This window comes from Solanum lycopersicum, chromosome 9, assembly GCF_036512215.1.
Source record: "Solanum lycopersicum chromosome 9, SLM_r2.1".
NCBI classification, from domain to species: domain Eukaryota; kingdom Viridiplantae; phylum Streptophyta; class Magnoliopsida; order Solanales; family Solanaceae; genus Solanum; species Solanum lycopersicum.
The window spans coordinates 42,975,743-42,997,248 of NC_090808.1; the positions used below are offsets into that span (position 1 = coordinate 42,975,743).

Genomic DNA, 21,506 nt, shown 5'->3' on the forward strand with positions numbered 1-21,506 from the left:
GGATATATATATATATATATATATATATATATATATATATATATATATATGTTTAGGTCTGCTTCCGCTTGTTTATATTGTTATTTTAAATTTTGTCTATTCTTGTTTTATTTCTGCCCTCAAACTCATTACTTGTTATTTCGAGTTACGGGTTGACTTACCTATTGGTGGATTATAGTAGGTGCCATCATGACTCGAGAATTACGTGGTGACAAATGTATTCCATCAAAAGTGTAAACATGCACCCAAAAGTTTCCAAGCATTCAATTGAATGAAATCATACTAACAAAAAGGACATGCTTGTGAAGTGCCAAGAATAATGTTCTATTCGATAAATACATTTGAATAATATTAAATTAAAGCATACAAGAAACAGAAAATTGATTCACAGTTGACGTGAAGATGCCTAAATATAAGGGGTACAACTAGTTACGTATTCCAAGGCATATAAAAAAGAAAAACCAATTAGCCCAAAGACTCAATTATGTGGCAATTTCTATCTTTCTTCTGCCTTTAGGACAATTAGTTACCTCAGAAAATTTCCAAGCAGCGATACAACAAAACCTATAAAGATCAGCTTCATTGTTTTCATCAACGATGGTGCACAAGAGAAATTTACTCTCCGAGCTTGGTCCCTGTGGAAGTGTGAGATACTGTAAGAGCACTTAATAACTGCAATTGCCAAGAAAGGATATACATTTCCCTACAGACACTAACATTCTCTACATTTTGAAATATTCAGTAGAAGATTCTTCTTTCACTAGTTTCTGCGAAAGATAAGAACTACGGAGAAAACTCACTTCCAGTATGACTAAGCAGTATAACAATATGAGATCAGACATATATCTTACTTCTGTAAAGGTGACAGTGCACCACAAAAGATGGTGTTAGCTGGAACTGGAAGCTCAGAGTTCTCCGGATTCACCACATTAATATAAGTTTCTTGACCAAGGTACCACGAGTCAAGGTTTTGAGCACGTAAATTCCAAATGCCAGGATTGTCTAGGAAAACTAAAATGGCAGTCCAAGCACCTGGAAACACCTGCAGGAGAGAAAACTTCCCTTTTGTTTATAAATGAAAAATTTTCACCAATACTAGCAGAAATTTCCAACGAGTTATGACAAAGAAAGCAATGGGGTGAGACCAATATTTTGTTTTGAAATAAATTTTATTTTTGCATACTTCGAAGCAATTAACATCTTGGTAAAAATTACAATAAATATTATGGTCGGTCACATATAAATTGGAAAGAATGAACCTCTATGTGGAATATCTGTTCAAGATAAGTAGACAGATATATTTAACCTGGGTAGTGCATCGAGCAACACCATCCCATTTGTTGTAGGTGCTTCTACTATTCTCCGTCCATAGCCCGTAGTCCATGCTATTGTCATTTTTGAGAATGAGAACTTCAGATCTTTCGATTCCAAACTGAAAACAAGTGATTCAAGCAACTGTATGAAAATACACTACTCACCCGACAACAAAAAAGGCGTAGCCATCAAGGTGATAGCTCTGAACAGTTGTGTCATTGTTTTGGAATATGATTTCCACGAATGCTTTGTAAGTACCATTAATTACTGACGTATCAACTTTTGCCGGCCTGTTCATCATTTTATTGGGGAAGTCAAGCTTGAAGACGCTTGGGATGTTAAATTGCTCAGCAAGTTTTAGAGGTGTTGAAGGCGCTAAGTATGAAATACCACTGAGAGTAGTGCGCCATTTCCCTTCTATTAGCTCTGCAGGCCTGTTATGAAGGACAAAGACATCAGTCACAGTGATTTCACCATATTTGAAGGATCCTTGGGGGTTTGGCCGTGCCGCACCAGCAGAAACATTCCATCTGCAAAATATTGCAATAATATTTTAGCTAACAGATACTTGAAAAACGAGAACCTCACATTTTTCTTTTGACTTTTATATTTTTCTGGGGAGGGGGTCGGGTTAGAGGAGAGTAAATATCCTGTATCTCTACTTTGGGTAACACATGTCGACAAATTGTTCGGTAAGAAGATGAACAACTTTCCATACCTAATGATGCACACAACTAACTAGGGGAGATAACATAATGTAGCAAAGAATAATTACACTTTCTACAACCTTATGGATCTTGCTTGACTCATTGAGAAAAATGTGTCAGATTCCATAGGAGGGTCTGGAAGAGGACCTGAAGCGGGTCCTTGCGAATTTGAGTAATGCAAGACAGAGACTCCTACCGACTTCGACGAATCAGAGGAATTAACAAATCGTGGACTAGCAACAATGTAATAATCACTGCTGCCATTCTGATCCATTGTAACAAGAAATGAATATGATTGACCGACGTGGATATCCAAGCTTGTGTAGTTCTGTTGTACTGTATATGAACCTTCAGTCTCCACAAGAAGAAGGTTATGACTTTGGATTCTGAAATTCAAGCTAGTTGAAACACCAACATTGTGTACTCGAAGGCGGTACGTTTTTCCTGTTATATATAAGCATGATAAAAGACATCTGTGATAAATAATGTAACTGAATGAAAATTCAGGTGCTAATATGTCACTTCCCAATGAACTACTAAGTGATAACATTCAGTTCTTATCACCATCAGAAGAACAGAGGAATTTTTCAAATCCTTGAGTCAAGTACAGGATCTCACACATAAAACAATTACAGTCAATAGACACTCTTAATTCAGATCTACAGACAAGATCTAAATCATTCGTATTTGCATTCAGATTCAGACGTCTTCATCTTAATGAAAACAAATGAGGCCTTAGATTCTGGTTAACGATTTCCTCAATCTGTCCTTGCACCCCATAAGTTCAAGCTTGAGTAAAGATACAGGTCAAGAATGATGATTAAGCAGAGTAACTTCCTTTAGATTGATTAAAGGAAAAAAGGTCAAATTTACCCTTCTACTTAAAATATAAGTAAGATTCATCCTCTGTTGTAGTATGTGGTCAAATCAAACCCTACTGTTAGCAAAGTTTTCAAATATACCCTCAATCTAACAGATTTCCCAAATTTCCCTTTTAATTACCCATAAATCAAGCCTTGCTAAATCCAAACAATGGAATTTCGTGTAGTAATCTATTAGTTAAGCCTTTAAAATGCACCTCAAATAATCCTCCATCGATAATAATTACGATTAAACTTGAACCAAAAGTGCCATGCAACGGAATGGAAAAATGTTAAGGTATTAAAATCCGACTATGTACTGAAACAATGCAGATAAAGCCCCAACGAGAAAGAAGAATGTAATAACCTGATTCTACATTAACTGTCTGGTAGCTTATACCGCCTGATACAACAGCATTATCATAATGGTAAGGACCTAGTCCATTGATTAGGATACCATCAGGAGCTCCAAGGCCAACTCCAGTTTCGATTTCTTTTCTGAGTTCCTAATGCCCAAAGCTTTTATAAGTGAGCCACAAAATTGTTAAGGATCTACTTTTTACAAAAATAGGCTGACCTGTTAAAATTTGCAACTAACCTTATGACTCTTTATAAACCAGTCACTAATAAAGAGTGTGATGTCCCCATCTGGTGTCGCAAACGGCAGTGGAATGACATTTCTGTTGTTAATAGTGATACCTCCATATCCACCAGCAGCTCTCTGGAAGCGTAAGGAAGGGAAATAAAAGAAACTGCCTATCTGATCTTTAACTTGAAATTCATATGTCCAATTCCAGCTAGCTGGAATGGGACAATTTGTGCCAGATACACCATCTTGCCATGTATCCTTTCTCTGCTGAATGCCATTCCTGCACTTAATTATCATATTTACGTTCATTACGGCATCTAAGCGCTTGTAGATTTATCATAGTGGATTTTATGGATTACCATGTAAGAAGCATAGGCTCATCAAGATCATTTTTAACATTGACAACCACATTCCAGTTGGTAGTAACATTCAGAATGGGTCCTGGAAATTGACCGTTTATCCCAATTACCTGAAAACATATAAATCTTCATATATAATTACAAACAAACATGGGAAAGCTCGGAAAGGTTGCAGCTAATTCTCCTAAAGAAAAGATCTATGATGGATTTCATAAATGCATCTATAAATAAAGGAATCAGAAACAGGAAAGCCAGAGTTAGACATGATATTAAGTGGTGGGAAATAAATCAACCAAAGTATTCTGAACCTAGCTGTCGGAACATGACAGACATAGATCTTTAAAGCAAAATATGAAGTTGTCCAGCTGTCAACATGTTGGCTGCTATAATCCCACACTTAGTCTTCAAATTGTAGATTGTTGGAATGAAGCGCAAATATTTGAAAACTAGATACTGACCAAAGAAAACAAACAAAGAACTTGCTGATCACCCAAACAACTCTTTACAATGTGTCAACACTCGTGAAAGTCAAATGTTAAACCGAACTGACTTGCACATAGTACAGTAGCAACATAAGTAAACTGGATTTAGCTATTGACTTAATAAAAACATAAGTCTGTACAAGAACAGGACAGAGTAACTGGTCAATGATCACCTAAAGAACACCTAGGATTTATTTTAAAGTTCAATAAAAATCATAGGTCATAGGAGTAGTTCAAATTAGCAACAGCTTTAAGCACTTCAAAGTATGAAACAGCGTAATGTATGAAATGGTGAGATTCAATTATTGATATAATATGACACGTGGACCTAACTCAACCTAAAAACTAACTCATGAAGGGAGGATTGCCCAAGTCTATATTAAGGAGACCATCAGTCCATTCACCAACCAATATGGACTTTTACCCACTCTAACACCCCCTTCACGCCCAAGTTTGACCGGAGCATGGATGAGAGCCCAAACAGGGATGGACTTGGACACAGATATCATGTAAAGATATGACTCGTGGAACTAACTCAACCTAAGAAGATTACCAATCCATTCCAACCAATGTGGGACTTTTACATGCCCTAACACCCCTTTCACACCCAAGCTTGACTCGAGCGTGGACCGAGACCCCAAAGTCCCGAATGGGGATGAAGTTAATGACACCTGAAACTAATTCAACCTAAAAAACTAGCTCATGAGGGGAGGATCACCCAAATCTATATAAGGAGGCCATAAGTCAGTTCACCAAACAATGTGGGCCTTTTACCCTCTCTAACAGAAGAGACCCTTCAAATCCAGTATAACAATACAATTTTCTTGCAATCAAATCCAACCACAAAAAAAAGAAAAGAAAAAAAACCTATAGCAATTCAGCATCTGAAAATGGGCAGGAACCCAAAATTAGGTATTTTACACATATGTAGCCCTTAAAAGGCTAAGGACAAACTTAGTGAGATACCTCTAGAGAATGCATTTTAGTGACAAATCTTGTAAAATTCCAGTTCCGATTGCAAGCAAAGGAATTATATTAAAGTTGGGTAAGTGCAGTTTAATTAAAAGTAGAGTAGTAAAAAGGAAGTTGATCCAATATATGGATAGAAAAAGAAAGAAAAGAACCTGCTGCTTAATTCCAAGAGGAGAAGCTGTAATGTAGGAAATAGTCCAGTCAAAATATACATAAGGGTCTTCTGCTAAACAAAGTGTTGTGAAGCAGAGAAGATAGCAATAGTATGATAACAACATACTATTATTATTATTTATGCAGCTGTCTTGTTATGATGGGTATCCGTAGCTTCGGGATCTTCAGTTTCTTACTTTAGCTTTGCTGCTTCTTGTTTCAGTATGTACAAAAACATGTGATGTAGCTTGAGGGTTTGAAGAAGACAGCTTCTATGTCTGAAAGGGTAATGTCAGAGACCCACATTTTTTTTTCGACCTCTGAAATTCATATTGTGGTTCGAATTAAATCGGAATTGCTAACTATAAATTCATTCAGGAATAGCGCTCCATATAACATATATTTTCATGTTCCAAACTCGAATTCGAAATATCTAATTAAGAAGAATAATGGTTAAATATGCTCCTAAATTATTCGAAAAGATTTAGATATATCCTTCATTTAAAGTTTGGTTCACTCATATCTTTATTGTCCAACTTTTGGTCTGAAGATGTGCGTCAGTTTCCATGTTGGACATATCCAACTCATTTTTTTATTTCTTTAAATGTCACATGGAATTGTCATGTCATTTTTACCTTACCACATGACATTTATATGAAAATGGAAAGATATTCAGACTCATAAACACCATAAATCAACTCCTTTTAAATTTACTATTTGACCCATTTTTAACAATTTTGTTTAATTTTTATTTTTTCGATAAATCCCGAAAATGAGTAATTGATTAATAAAAAATAGGAAAAATATGAAAAAGTATAAAATTAACGCCAAAAATTCACAAATAAATATAGTAACCTTAAATCCAACATTTTAATATATTTTTTTTAAATCTTTTTTATTTTTTCGATAAATCTCGAAAATGAATAATTTGATTAATAAAAAATATGAAAAGTATGAAAAAAATATAAATTAACACCAAAAGTTCACAAATAAATACAGTAACATTTCATTCTACAATTTTTTTAAAATTTTTATTTTTTCTACAAATTCCGAAAATGAGTAATTTATTAATAAAAAGGGGAAAATATGAACAAAAATAAAAAATTTACGTCAAAATTCACAAATAAATATTGTAACCTTAAACTCAATAATTTCAACAGCTTTTTTATTTTATATTTATTTCATAGTTTCCTATTTTTTATTTTGTGAATTTTTTACGTAATTTTTATATTTTAATAAATTCATTTTTGGAATTTGCCGGAAAAAATAAAAATGAAAAAAATGTTGAAATTGTTGAATTTAAGGTTAATATATTTACTTTTTAATTTTTTGGCGTTAATTTATATTTTTTTCATATTTTTTATTAATCAATTACTCGTTTTCAGGATTTATAAATTTTTTTTTAAAAAAAAGTGTTTAAATTGAATTTAAGGTTACTATAATTATTTGTGAATTTTTAGTGTTAAATTTATCTTCTTCTTTTTTTCTTATTCTTCCTATTTTTGTATTAATCAATTACTCATTTTTGAAATTTATCGAAAAAATAAAAATTAAATAGAATTGTTGAAAATCGGTCGGATAATTTATTTAAAAGTGAGTTGATTTATGGGTCGGATTAAGTGTTTATGAGTCCAAATATCTTTCCATTTTCTATAAATGTCATGTGGTAAGGTCAAATGACATGACAATTCCATGTGATATTTAAATAAATGAAAAATTAGTTGGATATGTCTAACAAGTCAACTAACGCCGATAAAAACATATTTGGACCAAAAGTTGAACGGCGAAGGCATGAGTGAACCAAACTTTAAACGGATGATATAATTAAATTTTTTCGAATAGTTTAGAAGTATATTTGATCCTTTTCCCAATTAAAAATGAAGCAACTGCATCACAATCTTAAGTTTGTGGACCCACATCTCTTTACTAGTTGGAAACTACAAAATGAAATCCAATTTTTGAAAATTTAGTTGTCTTTCTTTTGCTTTTCAAAATTGAATGACACACTACATTTTCCGGACCTGCAATATTCGAGCACCATTACAGATTTTTTAAAAAGTTTTTTATTTTTTAATTATTTATTAGTGTCTAATATATCCATATTAAAATTCGATCAAATTTAAATTTACTCATTTTCAGAGTATAACTCCCTAACAAAGTCTCCAGCTCTTCTTATAGGATGGAGGGGTGGGGTGGGTAGGATTCAGACGCGGAATCAGATCTTTAGGTGGGATGCATCTGGTAATTTAGATTTTTTTTTTATAGAAATTAAGATATAATTAATGATGCATTCATGAAAAATATAAAAACGTTATTGACTCATTGTGCGGTTGTACAAGCTAGAGGAAATACCAGCGAGACCTGAAATTCGAATCCAGCTATAATGTTATTTTACTAATTTTATTTTGATATTTTTTAAAAATTCATATTTAAACTAAGATAATATGGATAGAACTAAAATTTTAAATTGTAGTTTCGCATTTGGTTGGGATGGTTTTCCAGATAATATTAGGGGAGGGTTTTTCATTAATCATTGATGCTGTTGTGAAATCCACTTGCATTATGGATGTCTTTTTTCTTTTAGTAGCAAATTCAAGTTAATAAATTTGCACGAATATTTTTTCATCACAAGATTTTTGCAACTTCTGTTACAACTTCTTTGTGTGATTGTTACTTATGGTATTTTTTATATTGTTTGTTTAAATATTATTTTTATTCTAATCATCGTAAAATTTATTGTTATATAATGTTACGAAATCTTATTTAATATAATAAATATGATTGTGTTGTCTTTAGTTATGATCTAACTAGCTTCTAAAAATATGCTTTGCACATTTATTTCAAATTATATCATATAAATTTTATATTGTAAATTATAAATAGTAAATAATGCATATATTATTGAACTTTCTATGTGCTGTAAAATTTCCTATTCATTTTTTCGTAGGAAATTATAAACCCATAATTTAGCTTTTAAAATGCATACTCTTTTCTCAGTTTATCATATTTAACTTTTAATAATCAAACATTACTTTCACTTCTTTTAAAAATATATTTGTATATACATAGTATTTTCATGTATATATCTTAAAATATATAATAATACTTTTCTTGTACAATTTGATTTTGTATAAATCTATCTCCTCTATTCTTTTCTAATTTTTTCTATTTTGTTAAAAATAAGTAAAGTAAAAAACGAAAAAAGACTAAGGTTCTGTTTGGAAATTAAAGTCACCCAGTAATTGAAATTGATCTAATTACTAGAGAAGTAATTATCAGCTACACAACTTAATAATTGCACTGATATGTTTGTTTATCATGGTGTGATTATATACATGTACAGTTTGGATGCATAATTGCAATAATAAGATTATATCAAGTTTTATAAACGAAACTTAACTATTTAAAATTTATATTAGAAAAATAAGAAATTTTATAAATGTTATTAAATTAACTATTTAAGATATATATTGTCACTTGTAAATATATTAATTAATAAACATATGTTCTTCAATAATATAATGAAAAAATAATCGTTGATTTATATTTTTTGAATTTATATATTTCAATTGAATTAATCGTAAAAACTAAAGGCACGAGCATTCTATGAACATCATGAAATGCATGTTTGAAAAAAAATAATTAATATTATAAATTGTCATAGATTATTAAAATATTTGATAAGAAGGTAATTTTGTTAAGTCTAATTAAAAAAATAAATATATGCGTTGCGATGTTAAGTCTCGAGTCAATATTACTAAAATAAGTGAAACTAAAAATATTCTAAACTGAAAACAAAAAAATTAACCTATATTTTTATGTCAAATTTCAACATAACATACATAAATATGATTTAAAAGAACAGAAAAACCTACGTCTATAATTTTACGCAACAATAAATTCTTTTTTAATTTAAAAATTAGAATATTAGCAAAATTATGTTGATGAAATAAATAAACATGGCATATATATATATATATATATATATACATATATATATATATACATACATACATATATATATATATATACATATATATATACATACATACATATATATATATACATACATACATACATACATACATACATACATACATACATACATACATACATATATATATATATATATATATATATATATATATATATATATATATATATATATATATATATATATATATATATATATATATATATATATATATATATAAAATTGCATAGAATCACATGAAGTAAAGGTTGCAAATGAGAAAGAAATGAAATATAAATAACATACCATAAAAATAAACTTTTAGAATTATAGAAACAAGAAAATAACTTGAAATAATAGAAATAGAATATAAATTAAAACATAAAAAATAAAAAGAAGACACTAAAAGTAATCAACTTGTAATTACACTAATGTAACTACCAACAATTCATAGCCCTTTCTTGAAAATCGGAGTGTGTAACTACCCCCGACCAATTACCCCCAATTACCTGCTAACTAAGTAACTACATGACCAAACAAAGAGGTCAGACGGTGTAGTTACACCCAATTACATCAAATCCAATTACTAGTCTGACTTTCCAAACATGTGTTAAAGAAAAATAGAGTTGTAAATACAAACAAGCAAACATAAAAGATATGTTCACTTTGAAGAAATCTTTTGGCAACAAAAAAATGGTTGTGACTTATTTGATGAGAAAGATAGGAATACTAAGTTCTTTCACAGTCTAGTCAAGGTAAGAGAAAGAGACTTCATGTACAGAGGATTCAAAATAGATAGGGGAAATTTGTTGGGAAGGATATTCCAAAATTGATTCACTCAGAAAAGAGATGCAACATCTTTCTCACTTCTGGATCATATTCAGAACATAATTAGTGCTGAATACAATATTTTTTTTTTGCCGACAACCTAGCATAGATGAAGTTAGAAGATGAATGTTAACTTAAATGGTTATAGTGCAAGTGGTCTTGATGGTTTGAAATGGATGTTCTGTTAATGTTAATGTTGTTGGGACATTATTGGAACGTACATCTATGGTATGGTTCAAGAATATTTTAATGGCAACACTCTTCCCCAATCTGTGACTCACACTAATTTGGTTCTCTTACAAAGAAGAAAACTATTCACAACTTCCCTAACATGAGACTTATTAATTTAGTAATTTTATAATAAAATTTGTCCAGAATTATGCATGATAGAATAAAATCATCGTTATCCAAGTTAATTTCCAACTATCAACCAGATTTTGTCGAAGAGACTAGTATCATTGAGGATACACTTCTCACACAGGAGATTGTTAATCATACTAAAACAAAACAGAGAAGCCAGGAAATGTGGTTATTAAACCAGAAATGATCAAAACTTATAATAGAATATCTTGGTTCTTCTTAATGAAGGTGCTAAGAAAGATAAATTTCTATGAATTATTGATTTATTATTTGAAGGCTTATTTCCAAAAATTAACATACTGTTCTGTCACGACCCAAAAAAGAGTACCCCCTAGATGCAACACGTCGTACTCGATCCTAAAGGGGTCTCATACAAACCCTTAGCATAATCATAAATATAAATAATAGAAATGATGCAGAATTTAAAACTTTTAAAATCAAAATTTTTTCATTAATATAAAAAATAGGAGTCTAAACATTATCTCGATGAACCATCTACTACAATAGAATCTTAAATAATGTCCAACCTTTAACAATAAAGTTTCTAAGTAGAACATATGAAAGGAAACTAGAACGAATGCTTCCTGTACTCGAACCATGATAATTCACCAAGGCAAGAAGATAATAGATCCAAGATTTCAACCAAAGAGAAGCAACCTCAATGACCGAGACCTTTACTTATACAAAAGGTAGAAAATATGGGTTAGCACAATTAATATACTAAGTATGGAAGCCATGTATAAAAATCCTTAAAACACTCATAAAAAGAGACGTTAAGTTGACACCATGCATTAATCAAGTTTAAAAATCATTATACACATTTGCGAATAAACATAGTCAAACCATATCGTAAGCAACCCAAAGATATACTAGTGAAATACAAAGGCAAGATCCTGTAACCCTACCAAATGTCAAGTACCACTTTTAGATTACCAATATCATGCATATCTTACCTTGACCTCATTATTAATCAACATTCATAAACAATGAAATAATCATATTCACAACTTGTAGGAGGTAGGTACATCCTTAACAACAACACATATCATACATACATAATTCATAAAACTTTATAACATAAGAGAACCTTACCACAACTACTCTTGAATCCTACTTGTGCTATGCACAAATGGAGTCTCATACCTCCGCTCATACTAAGTAGTACCTCTTACGAAGTCATAGTTATAGTTCATTTGCTTGTCATAAAACATATTTTTATCATAGAGGGAAATTTAGCCTTAACCGACATAGACCATCTGAGCTACATAGAATCTGGTGTCTTACCCCATACCTAAAAAAGGTGTCCTACTTTCCTAAGGTAGAACTAGCGTTTATGTGGATTGATTAGCTGAAGACCTATGTGGGAACATAGTTATGGGATAAAGATATTGCTACTAGAAACCCGAACATTCTAATATAAAAGGTTTCCATCTCATGGGATAACTTACTTTGGACAGCCAAACTTTCTAACGTAAAAAATTCCATCTCATTTTCATATCCACTCGGTGCTAGGCAATGTTCCCTTTAAAGTTCATAATAAGTCTTTACTTAAATTCATGTTCATAAATGAATGCACTAAGCACTCAAACCAACATAACATCATAATAGCTCATATATTCATTAGATGAAAATGTCCTTTCAACCTTAGAATCATCAATATGTGAGTAAACCTTTCACATCTTATTGTGTATTCATGAGAATATCATTTCAATCAACACAAAAAGCTTACCATATTCATAATCATTCATGCATAGCTATGTATAAGGGTAGGGGAAGAATGATCTTGCAACAACACCACAATTACACGATAATCGTTGGATCTTCACACTCTAAGTGAATCATAATCTCATACACAATTCTCATAAAGATGTACAAACCCTCATACTTTGTCGTTCAAAGGTTATGAATCAGAAGCAACCCAAAAATATACAATTACTATATAAGATAAGAGGAATATCATGATCCAATAAATAATTTATTATAACATAATCAGTTAATATGTTCTTAAAATAAACCAACCCACATCATCAATTCATACTTTATCAATTGGGGGAATCATGGGTCCATGGGCGATTTACTCCATAAATAAACAATACTACATTAATCCAATCATAATTTATCATATCCACCCATAATCAACTATATATAAATAGTTGAAAAAGTTTTGAAGAAGACCCATGACATAGATTGAAAACCCTAGGTTTAGGGTAAATTGAAATCTTGAAAACCAAGTTTGAAGGGACTCTATGGGTGGAAACTACCCATATAAGTAAAGCAACCAGACCTTGACTAAGAAACTCCAAGAAATTTAGGGAAGAGCCCTTAAAATCAATAAACCCTAGCCCAAACCTACTTCCTTGAGTTTTAGAGAGAAAAATATTTAGAGAAGAGAGTTTTTTTATTTGATTTGGGTGTTTGAGTATAATGACTTAGTTTGGAAATTTTGACTTAAAATCAACTTAGATATTATCCTTAAAATACCCAAAACGACCTCACTTTAATAGGACTTAAATGACCCTCACTTTTTTACCACACCCAGATGTCACGAGCCGTGGTGAGGACCACCACCCGTGATTATGACCGTGAAGGTCTGGAAAATGGCTACGACCTTGGTTCCTTAGGATCACAAGACTAAGGCATTACCATGAGGGGCTCCATGAGTCGTGGTCCTTGAGGTAGTAGCCTTGGAACTTGGGGCCCTATGCTACTTTGCCCAAGTCATCTTCTCGAAGGGATCCACGAGCCATGATCCCTCTCGTGAAGTTGAGTCAGTAACCTTGACATATAGTGGCCACTCTACCATGGCCAAGCCAAGACCATGAGGACCTTCATGAGTCATGGTGAGGACTATGATCTGTGGTCCCCCTCGTGAATGTGAGGCAGTGTGCTCCAAGTTTGGGAAGCCTTGGCCTTTGTCTTTGCCTTGGCACTTGCCCCTTGGCCTTGACACAAATAACCTCATTTCAACCCTAATTGACTTAGTAACATTCGGGGAATCATTTTATGATTTTTAACCTTACGTCTAGGCTCTATCTTAACCTACCATTTTCTGAAGTATTGCATTATCTCCCCTTTGGGAACGTTCATCCTCGAACGAAGATTTAGACACCTTGCAAAATTAAAGACGCAAGAGTAGCAACCCATCATGCATGCAACATAAAAATAATGCATAATTCATAGAAGGAAACATCAAATCCATCTCAAAACATAATCAATGCTATCACAAGGAGGTAGGAACTGCATCCACAACCCATTATGCACAAAACTCATCATCCCATATAACACGGGAGGAACTACCTTCTCCAACTTAAAGCAAGATCAACACAACATTAAGGAACTAATATGCCATTTCATCATAAATATAACTAAGCATGTTCATCAAACTACCTCATGAAGTCAAATATGCCATCATCATACTAAAATGCATTTCAACATGAGGAACACATAATCATAAAACCTATTTTCTTACATATTATGAATTTCATCATAAACACGCATAACATAAGGAAATCATGGAAAACTCATACAACACTCATGATTTCCAAAACACAAAAACTCTAGAGGAACTACTTACCTCAAGCTTGAATAGGAGTAGAATGAGAAAGATGAGGATAACGGTACTTCATATCGTCCTCGACCTCCCATGTATCACCCTCAACTAAGTGATTCCTCCATAAAACTTTTATGGAAGCTACTTAGCTGTTTCTCAACCTCTTAACTTACCGGTCTAAAATCTCTACTGGAACCTCTTCATAAGAAAGAGTTTCATCAACTCCCAAACCCTTTAAAGGAATGATGGATACCGGATTACTAATACACTTCTTAAGTATGGATATATGAATCACCGGGTGAACTGAGCCAATTCATTTGGTATTTTAATTCATATGCAACTCTCCCAACACGTTTCAAGATTTGATACGAGTCCACATATCGCTAAATAAGCTTCCTCTTCTTACCAAACCTAATCACATCCTTCTTAGGTGAGATTATCAAGTAGATCCAATCTCCAATTTGAAACTCTAGATCCCTTATTCTAACATCAGCATAGGGTTTTTGACGACTTGGGGTTGTCTTCAACTTCTCTCTAATGATTCAAACTTTTTCAATGGCCTCATGAAATAATTTGGGACCAATTAAAGCAATTTCACCTACTTCAAACCAACCAATTGGAGATTTACTCTACTACCATGCAATGCTTCAAAAGGAGCCATGGAATACTCGAATGGTAACAATTACTGTAGGCAAACTCAATCAACGGTAGATGGTCATACCAACTACCCTTGAAGTCTATGGCACACAACCTCAACATGTCTTCTAGGGTTTGAATGATACGTTCCGCTTTACCACTAGTTTGAGGTTGAAAAACAATACTAATCTTAACATAAGTACCAAGCCATTTTTGGAATGCCTTCCAAAAGTGTGAAGTAAACTTTCTACCTTGATCCAAAATGATACATAAAGGACCCATGCAACCTCACTATCTCCTTAATATACAATTTGTCATAGTCTTCCTCTAAAAATGAAACCTTGACGAGAATAAGTGGATGTTTCACGATCAGAGTTCAGACCCCAGATGAGACCGGCGTCGTTGACCTCTCAGAGGTCACATACAAGCCTACATACGTCATTCTCTCCTTTCTCTTCCAGTAACCCAATTTCGAATCCCCCAGCCCCCCTTTTCATTTCTTCTTTTCACGAATTACAGTAGCCACACGGGTGAGGTAACAGGTTCGAATCCTAATGGCCTCACCCCTTTAAAATTTTTTGAATTTCAAGATTCCTTTATTAAACTTTAGTCTAAATTAACATTGCATTGTTGCTGGAAATTTTGGTCATTTTTCAATTCATTTTTTATCAACGTTTTAACTTGAACTCCTAAGGAAATTCGTAGACCATTTTAACACATTTTTAGGCGCATCTTTCATAGGTTTGTTTGGCTAAAAGATTGTTATTCAATCAGCCATAATTCATTACAACGAACATCACGTTGTGTACAACTTTGCATATAAAATACAAGGATTAAACATGCCATTTCACACCTCCAACAGTAACTAAGTTCTGTGCTACATGTTGCACACGCACATCACTTTTTCACATGATTCCGGACAACACATTCAATACTCACATAATTCCGAACATGCATACTTAAATATAAACATCACGAAAACACATTTCATCCTTACTCTGTACCAGAAAACATACCCAACTTATAATTCAATGGGAGCTAGTGACAGGGACATGCAACGGGGAACAACCCTATTTTTCCGAATGAATATCTTGAACCTTAAGGTTACTCTTGGGAAAGGTACCAAGAGAGAAGAAACACATACCTTAATTGATGTTCAAACGTTGAAGTTGCTGCCCAAAGCTTTCTCCAAAACCACATCCAACTCACCTAAAGTGTCACCACCAACTTGACGGAAATCCCCCTTGCCTTAACGTTTTTGATTAGCTTGCTTTCTTAGACTTTGTCGTGAGTTCTTCAAGTGTGAAGAACCATTGTTATATTTTTTGTTCTTCACGTTAATTGGCAGAGAGAAAACAATAGAGTTTGAACGTGAGGATGTGATAGACATGAGAGAGTGAAACGTGTGAAGTTTTTTAGGCTTATATAATGACTTAGTTAATTTAGGACTCTCCTTAATACTTAAAATCTGATTTAATTAATTGTACGTGAAAGGACTATTTTGCCCTTAAAATATCAGATTTTAAATAATAAATAAATAACCAATTTGTTGCTTCTATTGGGCCTCAAACTCGGGGGACACCATTTTGCGAAAATGGGTCATTTTGCGTCGACCCAACCCAAACCGGTTCTTTAATTAAATTAATTAATTAATTCCTTAGGGTAATTACAATATTAACCTTATCCTAGAAAAGACCATTTTACCGCTGGACCCTCAAAATTTAAGATTTCATCTTTTTAAGTCCGATAAAGACTCATTCAATTAAATCTTCATTTTTGAGAGCCCTATATGGTTGGTTCCAACCTTTCCAAGGTCAACTAACTCCCCAAGTTAGTTGGCTTGGCCGTAGCAAGGGTTCTGAGGTGTGGTTCTATGCGTATCAATCCGTGTGAACCTTGGTCTAATCGCAAGCATTCTTGACAAATTAAGCATTTCTTAACTTATTCATTTAGGGGATTCATCCCTGAATGACACTACCACTATATATCGTAATGCCAATCAATTCATAACATAATCACCATGCACATTCAAGTAATAGCAACAAAATACGGAGAGATAAGGAAACATAGACTTAAGAGTAGGAAGTCTAACATCAAGAGCTGAAAAGATGAGGGTAGCGGGATTTCATGTCGGCCTCAGCCTCCCACGTAGTACCCTCAACAAGATGATTTCTCCACAATACCTTCACTGTGACAATCTCCTTGTTCCTCAGCCGCTTGAACTGTCTGTCTAAGATCTCAATAGGTACTTCCTCACAAGACAAGTCTTCATAAACCCCCAAACCTTCAAATGGTAGAATCGATGTTGGATCACCTAGGCAGTTCTTCAACATAGAGACATGAAAGACTGGATGAACAGAAGCTTGCTCCGCTGGCAATGCTAACTCATAGGCCACCTCACCCACACGATTTAGGATCTCATATGGCCCAACATACCTCGTACTCAGCTTCCTTTTTATACCGAATCTCATCACCCCTTTCGTTGGTGATATCTTCAAGTAAACCTAGTCACCAACATGAAACTATAAGGGCCGCTTTCTGTTGTCTGCATATGACTTCTGTCGGCTGTAAGCAGTAGCCAACCTTTCCCTAATCACTCTGACCTTCTCTAAGGCCTCATAAATGGTCTCTAGACCTTAAATGGATGAATCTTCAACCTCGAACCATCCAACTGGAGATCTACACCTCCTACCATATAGTGCCTCAAACGGTGCCATCCCAATGTTGGAGTAATAACTATTATTATACGAAAACTCTATCAAAGGCAGATGTTCATTCCAGCTACCTCTAAAGTCAATCACACACGCCCTGAACATGTCTTCCAATGTTTAATTGGTGCGCTCTTCAATCTGAGGATGAAAGGCGGTACTAGTCCTCAAAAGACCAACTATGAAGTCCATATTAATGGCCTCCCATTTCCAAGTCGGAACCTGAATAATTTGAGTCAGACCGCCAGGCTTAAGATGCTCAGCCTTTACCTGCTGATAGTTAGGACACTTGGCTACATACTCTGCGATGTCCTTCTTCATGCCATCCCACCAATAGGTCTGCTTAAGATCATGATACATCTTGGTGGAACCTGAATGTATGGAATATCTGGAACCATGGGCCTCTGCCACAATCCTGGTCCCAAAATCATCCACATCTTGTACAGACAACCTGTCCTGATACCTAAGTATGCCATCACCTCCCAAAGCGAAAGACTCATTCATCTTTATCAATGCTGAGTCCTTCAGCTCCATCAACACAGGATCGAGATGCTGTTCAGTCTATGTATCTCTTTCGCCAACTCCTTCTTCTCATCCTCAACGTGGGTTGTACTCCCCATGCTCATTCTGCTCAAAGCATCATGCACAACATTAGCCTTACCTGGATGGTAGTGCACATTCATGTCATAATCCTTCAACAACTCCAACCATCTTCGCTGACGTAGATTCAACTCCCTTTGTGTGCACACGTACTGGAGAATCTTATGGTTTGTGAACATATCCACATGTAATCCATACAGGTAATTCCTCCACAACTTCAGTGCAAACACCACAGTTGCCAACTCTAGGTCGTGAGTGGGATAATTCTTCTCATGAACCTTGAGCTGTCTGGAAGCATAGACTATCACCTTACAAGCCTGCATAAGAACACAACCCAAACCAATCCTAGATGCATCACTGTAAACAGTGTAATTCTCACCACATTTAGGCAAAGTAAGCACCGGGGTTGAAGTGAGTCTGTCGTTGAGCTCCAGGAAACTCTTCTCATAATTCTCCATCCATTCAAACTTGGATTTCTTCTTCATCAAAGTTGTAAGTGGGACAACAATGGAAGAAAATCCCTCTAAAAACCTATGGTAGTAACAAGCCAATCCCAGAAAGCTACGGATATCAGTGGGAGTAAGAGGTTTTGGACAGTTCTTAACCACTTCAGTCTTCCTAGGGTCTACCTCCACACCTTTGTCGGACACAACATGACCTAGGAAGGTCACTGATCTAAGCTAGAATTCACACTTGCTAAATTTGGCATACAACTGATGTTGTCAGTACCAGCAAGGTTAGTCTCAAATGTTGTTCATGCTCTTCCTTGGTCTTAGAGTAGATGAGAATGTTATCAATGAATACTATGACGAAAGAGTTAAGGTATTCACGAAAGACTTTGTTTATAAGATCCATAAATGCAGCAGATGCATTATTGAAACCAAATGACAGAACTAGAAACTAGTAATGACCATAACGGGTATGAAAGGCTGTCTTTGGAATATCTTCATCCCTAACCGTAAGCTGATGGTACCTTGAACAAAGATCAATCTATGAGAAGAAACTAGACCCTTGGAGTTGGTTGAACAAGTCATCTATTCTGGGATGTGGATACTTATTCTTGATAGTGACTTTGTTGAGCTGTCGATAATTGATACACATCCTAAGGGTTCCAAGTTTCTTTTTCACAAACAACACTGGAGCGCCCCAAGGAGATATGCTCGGCTGAATGAAAACCTTATTAGTGAGATCTTTTTAATGCAACTTCAACTCTTTGAGTTTTGCTGGAGCCATTCTATAAGGAGGAATTGAGATCGGTTTAGTGTCAAAATCTATATCGATACCAATGTCAACCTCTCGAAGGGGAGGGACTCCAGGCAAATGATCAGGAAACACATCTTGGTACTCATTCACTACAGGCATTGAGTCTATGGAAGGAATGTCATGATCCAAATCATTAACACTCACAAGATGACATATAACCCCTTGGACATCATTTTATTGGCCTTAAGATTGGAAATCAAAGGATTAGGACGACTCGAGTTGTACCCTTCCCAGACTAACTCTTCCTCATTAGGGAAGCGAAATCTCACAACCCTACTACGATAATCCATGAAGGCAAAACACTTATGAAACCAATCCATGCGAAGAATGATGTCAAAATCATGCATGGGAAATTCAACAAAGTCTGCACACATATTCCTACCATATGCAACTATTGGGCAATCCTTGTATACTCTATCTGTTCTAACATTTTCTCCTAAAGGTGTACTAACCACTATAGGATCAGGTTGAACTTTAGGTAATACTTGCAGCATACCTGTGACCACATTAGCGGACTTCTCCTGCTCCTCCCTACCCTTCAGGGCATAGAACCTGTTCCTCTTAGGAGGCTCGGCTGCTGCTGCACCCTGTGGGTTAGGCCTAGGCTGAGCATTACCTTTAGCCTGACCTCTATTCAGTAGATAATCTCTGATCATGTGCCCACTTTTACCACAACCAAAGCAGGCATTAGTGCCATGTCTGCACTCTCCAATGTGAACATGGCCACACTTAGCATAATTCTTGTTGGGACATTGTATATTACCTCCATTGTCCTTCTTGGGCTCAGGTATGCCTCCTTTAGGTGTAGTGCTCCAATGAGGATTAGAGTTCGCAGAACTCTGTTGTCCCTTCTTGAACCTTGGCTGCTCACGGATGCCAAAGTTGTTTCTATGGACTCCATGGCTGGGACTTGCTTGATCTTGAGGCCTAGGCCTCCTAGCATCACAAATACCTCTCTTTCTGCGGTTGTCCTCCACCTCTGGACATGCACCATCAACCTGGAAAGGTCCATATTATCATGGAGAATCGCAGACCGACACTCCTCCTCCAAGTCTCCATTGATTCCTGTGAGGAACCTGCTCATTTCATCCCTGCTGTTCGAAACCAGGGAAGTAGCATACCTGGATAATTCAACAAACCTTAGTACTCTCCTCATTCATGCTATTAAATACTAAGGAAAGTAATATACTTGGATAGCTTAACAAACTTCAGGGAATACTCCCTGACTGTCATGGATCCTTGTTTAGGGTTGATGAACTCCTCAACCTTGGTTTCCCTCGTCTCTTTGGGAAAGAACCTCTCCAGAAATGCTGTCTTAAAAATCCCCCAAGTGACTGGCACTCCACCCAAAAACACGGCTATCTTGACACATTTTGAACCAAGTCTGTGCAACATCCTTGAGCTGATAGGAAGCCATCTTAGTATCTGTGGCCCCCATAGCCACCAGAATCTTATGCACCTCATCCACAAATTCCTGAGGATCTTTTAATGTCTTAGACCCTGTGAAAATAGAAGGGTTCATACTTGTAAAGTCTCGCAGCCTGTCAGCCATGCTGCGAGCCGGTGGGTTCTGCCTTTGAACATTCTGCCGATTGACCTGGGCAGTCATAGCCTGGGCCTACATAGTAATGGTGTTTTCCATCTGGGCCAGAGATGACCTCACCTCAACATCAGTCAACTCAACTAGGTTAAGCGGCATAGACACTCCTTCAGCTGGAGCCTGGGGTGGATCATGATTGCTTCCAGCAGCTGCTCCTTCTCTCCTCTGACCCATAGCTCTCCTAGTGTTCATTCTCTGAAAACAACAAGGATTGATGTTAGACACGCTCATAACACCAACAAATCAGACATTAGGAAAAGCACGATAGGATCCAAAGAAGGTGAATTCTCTTACGCATCATGCAATCTCTAATTCAAGAAAGTGGTGCACTTCACTACCATGACTTAAAAATTACTCAATGTGGTTGATGTGAACTTATTATTCTCGAAATTTAACCTAGTGCTCTAAAACCAACTTTGTCATGACCAGAGTTCAGACCCCAGATGAGACCGGCGTCGTTGACCTCTCAGAGGTCGCAGACAAGCCTACATACGTCATTCTCTCCTTTCTCTTCCAGTAACGCGATTTTGAATCCCCTAGCCTCATTTTGCA

At 35.1% G+C, this 21,506-nt stretch overlaps 1 protein-coding gene across 2 annotated transcripts; it reads right to left on the reverse strand.

Moving 5' to 3' along the window:
* Nucleotides 1-300: 300 nt before the first annotated feature.
* On the reverse strand, nucleotides 301-5,844 carry LOC101255529 (monocopper oxidase-like protein SKU5). 2 transcript variants are annotated; one of them, XM_004246978.5, is made up of 9 exons: nucleotides 5,436-5,844; nucleotides 3,830-3,939; nucleotides 3,480-3,750; nucleotides 3,249-3,387; nucleotides 2,102-2,465; nucleotides 1,479-1,844; nucleotides 1,307-1,385; nucleotides 852-1,042; nucleotides 301-635 (listed from the first exon to the last, which is right to left on the reverse strand). In XM_004246978.5, the coding sequence occupies exons 1-9, from the start codon at nucleotides 5,559-5,561 to the stop codon at nucleotides 527-529; spliced, it is 1,755 nt and encodes a 584-aa protein (XP_004247026.1). In that variant the 5' UTR covers nucleotides 5,562-5,844; the 3' UTR covers nucleotides 301-526. The 2 variants fall into 2 exon arrangements, with proteins under 2 accessions (XP_004247026.1, XP_010326262.1); XM_010327960.4 differs by having other exon boundaries at nucleotides 3,480-3,755; nucleotides 5,436-5,769.
* Nucleotides 5,845-21,506: the final 15,662 nt, after the last annotated feature.

Excerpts from the sequence above, each read along its gene's own strand:
- LOC101255529 (XM_004246978.5), bottom strand. The coding sequence starts at position 5,561 with ATGTTGTTATCATACTATTGCTATCTTCTCTGCTTCACAACACTTTGT. Across the intron at positions 3,388-3,479 it reads GGTTTATAAAGAGTCATAAG|GAACTCAGAAAAGAAATCGA; the intron begins GTTAGTTGCAAA and ends TTTGGGCATTAG. Across the intron at positions 636-851 it reads GCACTGTCACCTTTACAGAA|GGACCAAGCTCGGAGAGTAA; the intron begins GTAAGATATATG and ends ACACTTCCACAG.